General features: G+C 40.9%; 1 protein-coding gene across 4 annotated transcripts in view; it reads left to right on the forward strand.

Annotated features, from left to right (window-relative positions):
* Positions 1–8,056, forward strand: part of MTSS1 (MTSS I-BAR domain containing 1) — a 235,721-nt gene that overhangs the window by 31,731 nt on the left and 195,934 nt on the right. For all 4 annotated transcript variants that reach the window (XM_069081030.1, XM_069081033.1, XM_069081031.1 and 1 more), the window contains exon 2: positions 1,903–1,964. In XM_069081030.1, coding sequence (XP_068937131.1) covers positions 1,903–1,964 — 62 coding nt within the window. The remainder of the gene's footprint in view (positions 1–1,902; positions 1,965–8,056) is intronic.

Genomic DNA, 8,056 nt, shown 5'->3' on the forward strand with positions numbered 1-8,056 from the left:
CTTCCTTCCTTCCTTCCTTCCTTCCTTCCTTCCTTCCTTCCTTCCTTTCTCCCTCTCTCCTTTTTTCCCTCCCTCCCTCTCTCTCTCCCTCTTTCCTCTTCCCTCTCTCGCTACCTTCTGCTTTTCCCCCACAAGACCCGGTACACAGTAGGTGCTTAATAAATGCTTGTGGCCTGCCATATCCTAGTACTTTGAGGAGTTTGTAAGTGTTACATTCAGGATTCTGATGTGAATGATGGTCTTTGCTTGTCTTCCTTCTGCTTTCTGTGTGTGAGGTGGCCTCGTGCATCTTTCTGGACGCTTCCTTGAGCAGCCCCTCCTTGTCGGAGTTGGGTCTTCCTTTCCTTTGGGTTTTTCCTCATCTGTGGGAAATCTTTTGCTCTGCACAGTCCTGACCATCTTCCTTACTAAGGTGGGGGTCCCTCTTTCCTGGTATCCCTTGTCTCATTCCCCACGATGAAAGACATCCTGGTAGAATCCTGGTAGAATTTGATGGTGGTAAAGACCATCTTTCTCTTTCTCTCCCTTTTTTTGCTTCTGAGTTTTCAGCAGCCTAACACAGTGCCTTGCATGCCAGAGGTGCCTAGTAAATGTTTGTCAAATTGTTAAATTGAAGATGGGAGTGGACAAGTCCGTGCTTTTGCATCTAGCTTTAAGAAAGTGGTGTCCTCTGAATTTTGACCCTAAAGTTAAACTGTCAGAATGTGGTCTATAAATGAGTAATAACTGAGCCTTTGCTTTACTCCTTCTGTTCCTAAGTTGAAAGAAATGAGGGTGTAAGTGTTTGTAAGACGTGGAGGCAAGATGGCACAATGGAAGGAGAAATCAGAGGACTCGAGTTCAAATTCCGCTTCCGAGACTTATTCTCTGTCTGATTTTTGGACATGTCATTTAACTTTCCTAGGCCTCATTTCCCTATTTGCAAAATGAGGTTGGGTTATGATGGGTCAGAGTTCTTTTCTAGCCTAGATTATGATACGAGTTTGTGTTGTGATGAGATGGGTGTGGGGCGAAACTTGTAAGCCCTTCATTTAAATCAACATTAAATGAGTCACCCTAATCCATTTAACTTTTGAACTCTCATAACATTCCAGACTTTCAGTTTTTGTTGTTGTGTCTAACTCTTCGTGACTCCATTTGGGGTTTTCTTGACAAAGATACTGCAGTGGTTTGCCATTTTCTTCTTCAGCTCATTTTACAGATGAGGAAACTGAGGCAAACTGGGTTAAGTGACTTGCCCAGAGTCACACAGCTAGTCAGTGTCTGAGGTCAGATTTGAACTCAGGTCTTCCTGACTCCAGGCCTAGTGTTCCATGCCCTGATCCACCCCGACTTTCAGTTTAACTGTGTTTATTAAGTATTTACCATTGTAAGAAAGGCAGCATGATATAGTAGATAGACAGCCAGCCTCTGACCCTGTGTAACCCTGACAAAGTCATTTAACCTCTTAGTTCCCCAGGAAAACTCTAAGACTGTAAGTTTCAGAAGATCAGCAGTCGCAGATCTGAAGTGGTCTGGACTGGGGAAAACAAACAATTTAAAAAACTCTGTAAATCTGTATCTGAGACATTGTGTGTTTGGTCCTGAGTGTGTGTCTGTGTGACAGAGAGAGAGAGAGAATATATTGTAGTGCACATCTAGGATTGTAAGTTCACAAGACCAAGACCAGAAGGGACCTTAGTGCCCCTGTCATCCAAGCCCCTTACTTTATAAATGAAAAAAATGGAAGTCTGATTCTCATAGAGCAGTTTACAGTCTTCGATAATGTTTGATCACGTTGAGATATTGAATAGTCAGACAACAATATGTTCTTTTACTTCCCCAGGAGTTCAGAGATCACATGTTCTATGAATCTTATATCTAACAAAAAATTAATGAGTGATGGCTTTGTTTTTGTTTTAGGGGAGCTATCCAGTTTGGGAAGATTTTATCAACAAAGCGGGAAAGCTACAGTCCCAGCTTCGGTAAGTGAAAGTATATAGCTTTTTTTCTTCCAGGCTGTCCCAGAACTCTTGTTTCCATTAGGCTAATTGGACATACTTGGGGTACCATTGGAAAAGTAATTTGAATGTTGTGTGCTTAATATATAGAATATGATAGAACTTTTTTTTCTTAAATTAATGCCATATTAAGGTTTAGTATATTAAAATGTCATATCAACCTAAGAGTCTGGTTTAATGAACAGGGCACTGGACCCTAAGAATCAAGAGACTCGTGTTTTAATCAATGGCTTAACCATTAAACTTACAGAGAGTCACTTAGTTTCCCCATCATACATTGAATTCTTACTCTGTTGACTTTATAGTGTCATTATGAAGTTCATAAGAAAGTTCATATGAAATGATGTAATTGTGAAAAGTATAAAGGACTATTACAGATATTAGGGAGCATTAAAGGGTTAGTGAGTAGTATTCTGGACTTGAAGATAGGAAAGACCTAGCTTAGAATCCCACTTCAGACACTTATCAGCAAGTTAGTTAAACTCCCTGAGCCTCATCTGTAAATGGGGATAGTAACAGCATCTAATTCATAGATTTGTCCTGAGACTCAAATGGGACGTTGCATTGTAAAGCACTTTGCCAACTGGAAAGTGCTATATAAATGTCACTGCTATTATTATTACTTTATGGCAAGCTTTTTAGTGCCTTAATATAAAATATTTATTTAAATATACACATATTTAACCTTTATTATACCATTTGATGTGAAATTGAAATGCTTATTTAAAAATTTTCCACCATTTAAATTAATTAAAGCATTTAAAACATGACTATTTAAAAATACTTATTGCTACAATTTTCATTCACTGTATTTGATGATTTTATTGACTACTTTGAGTTTAGAAATATGGTTTCTTAGTGAGCCTACTAGTTAAATATTTTAGTGAATAAAAAGCCTAGTTATGGTAGCAGGGTTACCAGTGAGAGTGATCATTGGTAAGCACTCTTAGCCCAGCCAATCAGGGTGAGTCAAGGACAGGGGATGAAGAGAGTCATTGTTCCCTTACAGTTAAATGGAATGAACCTGTCCGTCACCCCCCCCCCCAAGTCTGTGAGGTCTCTAGACAACTGTTTACCAACCATTAGTCTGTGGAGAAGCACTATCCCATGATGCTTATTAGCAGAGTTCTTTTTTTTTTTGCTTAAAGTCTAGAAACTTAAATAAATAAATATTAAAAATGTGTGTGTATATGTATATGTATATTTATGTGTATATGTGTCTTTATCCCTTCCTTTCTTTCTCCCTCCATCCCTCCCTCCTTCCCTCCCTCCCTCCTTCCTTCCTTCCTTCCTTCCTTCTTTCCTTCCTTCCTTCCTTCCTTCCTTCCTTCCTTCCTTCCTTCCTTCCTTCCTTCCTTCCTTCCTTTGTTTCTTTCTTTTTCCTCTCTGTGTGATTTTCCTCTGCCTTCAGTTCCATCCTTTTCTCTATCTCTGCCCCATAAACCATAGACAATTAACTCTGATCATGGAATTTAGACAACTTGCTGATATTTATTCTAGTTTGGTTTGGAGATTACCACTTGAGACTACACATTTGGGATTCCCCTTACTGTCAGGGAACACCAGAAGATGAGTGGGCTCTTAATAAGAGTTCTGTGTCCTAGTTGCCAAATCCCTCTTTAGTCTTATTCGGGACACATGGTCCTGGAAATTCCAAAACTGAACTCATCATCTCTTTTCCACAACACTATACCTTCTCCTAAAACCCTACCCCTACTCATCCTTCCTATAACTGCATTTCTGTTAGTGAGAATATGTTCAACATTATTGTCAGCAAGCATACTATATGCTAGGCTCAGTGTTAGGAATACAAAAAAAAAGCAGAAACATAGGCCCTGCCCTCAAGCAGCTTACATTCTAATGGAGAAGACGACTTGTACATAAATAGGGATATGGAGTGTAGCCTTAGAGGTAGAGGCCTTAGTGAGAAGATGGTATTTCAGAAGTCTTAAAGGATTCTCTGAGGCAGAGATGAGGAAATGGAACATTCTCCAGTTATGGAGGATGGCCATTGCAAAGGGAGACCAGAGATAGAGTACCAGTGTCTGTAGGCCAGCATGACTGAAATTAGGGTGTGGAGGGAGGAGGAATCTGCAAGAAGACTAGAAAGATAGGAAGGGGTCAGGTTGAAGAGTAATTTAAATGCCATTAATGTCCTCCTAGGCCCCTAAGTTTGAAATTTTGGTCATCCATTTAGATCAGCAGTTAGCAAAGGCCCTGCTATGAGTTCTGTGAGGTATGTCTTGAATTGTAGTAGTCTTGGCCTTGCATACACAAATACAAGTCTCTCAACTCTTCCAAAGACTCTTCCCAGTTCAACAAAAAATGGTGCTATATCATAGGCAAAAAAAAGTCTGAGAACCAGAAGGTATAGATTATTTTCTTCTTAACTGATTCTTCATTCATTGCGTCTTGGGTTTATTTCTCTTTTACTGGATTTTACTAGGCCAGATGTGTTTAGCCTCTTGTTCCTGAATGACTCCAGTGGTTTTCTATTTGATTATCCTGCTACCAGTGTTTCTCCACTGGATCTGGATCCAGGGCCCCCTTCTAATGCTTACTCCTGCGTGACTCTAGTAAAGTCATACAATCTACCTATGTCTCAGCTTCCTCAACTGTAAAATGAGCAGCTTGGACTGATTGGCTTTTGTATTCCCTTCCAGCTCTGGCTCTGTGATTCTTCTAATTAATTTTGTCCCCTTGCTATATTAATATCCCTAAAAACCATTTTCATAATTTCTCTGTTTTACAACCTGTACTCATTTCCTGAGTCCAGAGGCCTCAGTCTAGTAGTGAAGGCCTTTTGTCATTATTCTTCATTGACCCCTATCTAATCTAGCAGGACCCTTCCCACAGGGGATTCTGTAGAATGTTGTTGCTTTGTGTTATGAGTAGGGGTCTGATTCAATTCATCAAGCTTTAATAGAGGCCGACTGTGTGCCAGGCCAGGCACTGTGCTAGGCACTGTAGATACTAAGACAGAGAGGAAGTAGTTTATTGGGTTGGAAGGTCTAAACAACAGATACATATATGTATATATATATATAGATAGATAGATAGATATACATAGATATATAGATAGATAGATAGATAGATAGATATACATAGATATATATAGATACAGATACACAGATAAATAAAAATATGTGTGGAGTACTTGAGGGTAGGGTTGTGGAGAGAGGGTGCTAACAACTGGGGAGATCAGGCAAGACCTCATGTCTTAAAGAGAGTTTGGGCTTTCAGAAGGCAGAGATGAGGAAGGAGGATACATTCCTAGATATGGGGCACGACCTATACAAAGCTATGGAGACAGGAAATAGAATGTCATTTATGGGCAGCAGTCAGTAGGTCCTTTTGGTTGGGGCCTCTAGGAAATTTAAGTACTAGAGAAATTTTCCCTCTAAAATTTATTATACATATAGTATGTTTTTATAGGAAAACAATCTTATTTTCTTCTCCAAAATTTTCTGAAGTCTTCCCTCCCTCCTTCATGAACCCTTTATGATGGTGGTAATCCATGTCTTTGGTCCAGCATTTGTGAGTTTTGTCAATATATTTAAAGCTCAGAGGTGTTCTGTGGCCAAATATAGGTTTGGGAAATGCTGACCTAGCTGACACTATATATCATCATTCCCCAACATAAATCATGTCAGAGATGCCTGGAGCCAGAGGATATTTACAAAATTTAGGTCTAAAATCCCATTTCATACATAGATGAATGAAAAAGCATTCATCAAATGCTTACCGTGTGCCAGGTACACATCCTGGGGATAAAAATGCAGAAAACAGTACAGTCCTTGTCTTCAAGAAACTTCCTCTCTAATGGGGAAAGACAGCATATGAAGAAGAGTGGTGGCCAAAGGAAGGGTGTTTTGTTTGGAAGTCACAGGAATGATGGAATTTTAGGGCAGTTTGCTTGACTTTGTCCTTTCCAGGAATGTTAGGGTTGACTTGATGGCTAATTTCTAGAGCTAGGGGACAGGTTGCAGAAGCAGCACAGTGAGTCTAGCTTTTTTTAGGGAGAATTCTCTTTAATGGGGGGCAGGAGAGATGGGAAGAGGCATGACATGAAGAGGGCCAGAGAACAGGTCAAGAAACTGCCTTTCAGAAAAGGGATAAGTCTTATTCAAGGTTATGTAGCTGAAGAATAGCTGAGCTAGACTGGGAGCCCAGGTTTCTCACTTCCCTGCCTAAAAATATTTCTGTTCCATCATGCTGTCACCCTGACTTACTTGCCTCTCACCTCATGCACTCTCCATTTTCCCTCTTCTTCCATCTCAGTTCTGTATTCAGGGTCAGTGGCTCATGGTCCACCCCTCTCCATTGACAGATAAGGAAATTGAAGTCTACAGAGGTCAGGTGACTTGACCAGGATCACACAGGCATAAGTGGCTAAACCAGGATTTAAACCCATGGCTTTGTTGTTGTTCAGTCTTGTCTGACTTTCTATGATACCCTCCCCCCATTTTTTGGTTTATTGGCAGAGATACTGGAGGGATTTGCCATTTCCTTCTCCAACTTATTTTACAGATGAGGAAACTGAGGCAACCAGGGTTAAGTGACTTGCCCAGGGTCACACTGCTAGTGAGTGTCTGAGGTCAGATTTGAACTCAGGATGATGAGCCTTCCTGATTCCAAACTCAATGCTTTTTCCACTGAGCCACTTAGCTGCTCTCTAAATCCAGGGTCTCTGACTTCAAATCCAGGGGTCCTTCCACACGGCCTCTTTTGAAGCCCAGTTCAAATCGCAGCCTCCTCCCTGATAACCTTTTCTGACTACCCCAGATTCCAGTGGGTTTTTATTAACACTGTATAACCTAAAACACAAAGAGAAGCTTGATTCGATTTTTTTTTTGTACCTATGAGAAACAAGATATATTTTGTCTTCCTGACAGGTTTAAGCTTCTAGGGGTCAGAGATCATTTCTTCTACTCCATCCTATACAGCAGTGCAAAAGGGCACATTGGTAGCTGCTCATTATATACTTTTTGAGCTGACTTTTTATGTCAGTAAAAGAATGAGGGTAGGATACAAGGAAGAACATGAATAATTCCTAATATAATAGGTTGAAATTCAATCACTCCTGTGGTACTGTGGGTCTGTTGCATTCCAGGACCTCATTATTTTCTTCCCCCGGTAATCTTTAGGTCTTGGCCCCATAAATTTCCCCTTCTTGGTTTTCTGCCCCCCATCTTTCTGATCCTAGACCTTCTGGCACTCCATTTTTACTTTCAGGCAAGGACAGCATTTCCCCTTTTTTTCCTCTGTTGCCTTAAAATAATACATAATCCTAGTTTAGTTGTTTAGAAAATAGGGAGAAGGGTATGAGATCACAAGAGTCTTTCCCTTTCTTTGTAGAGGTGAAGGACTCTGGGTGTGGTACCCTGCATGTGATACCAGACTTCGGTGAATTTTGCTGATTTATTTTTCCTGCTTCTTCTGGTTAGTTTGCCTGAATCAAATTGGTAGCCAGATGCGGTGACTTTCTGCCTTTTAAATGAAGTTTCGGGTATTCTCCCTCTTTCCCTAGATGGCTTTTGACTCTCCCTTCCTTCCTAGAGGCCCCAGGGGGCCCAGGCCCTCAGCTAGTTTCTAGTCCCCATGTTGTTCCAAGTATTACTCCTTCTGAAACCTGGGCTCTCTAGATAATATCTCCTTCCTCCTTGCCTTTGGCAGAGCTCAGGTGACAGACACACACCCTGGAGCCAGTGAGCAAAGGACACTTGTCTCACATCCTGTTGCTGGCTCTAGTGACCTCTCTGGGTTCAGGTTGGGCCACAGTTCACATCTCTTCCCTGTCTCCCAGGGCATGGATCTGTAGCTTCTTAGGTCTAGAGATGGTTAGGACTTTAGAGATGATCTACTACATAAGCCCTCCCCACCCCCCTTACTTAGAGAGATTTAGTTCAGGTACCCAGAGTCAAGTGAGTAGGGAAGACAGGGGTCAGGTTTTGAACCCAGGAGGAAGCTAAGGCCCAAGTTTATAGGAGAAAAATAGCTTAACAAAAGGTAAATCCCAAGTTTACAGGAGAAAAATAGCTTAACAAAAGGTAAAT

This window comes from Petaurus breviceps, unplaced genomic scaffold (assembly GCF_028583685.1).
Source record: "Petaurus breviceps papuanus isolate PSGF00001 unplaced genomic scaffold, PetGlider_PUasm1.0 98, whole genome shotgun sequence".
Classification (NCBI taxonomy): domain Eukaryota; kingdom Metazoa; phylum Chordata; class Mammalia; order Diprotodontia; family Petauridae; genus Petaurus; species Petaurus breviceps.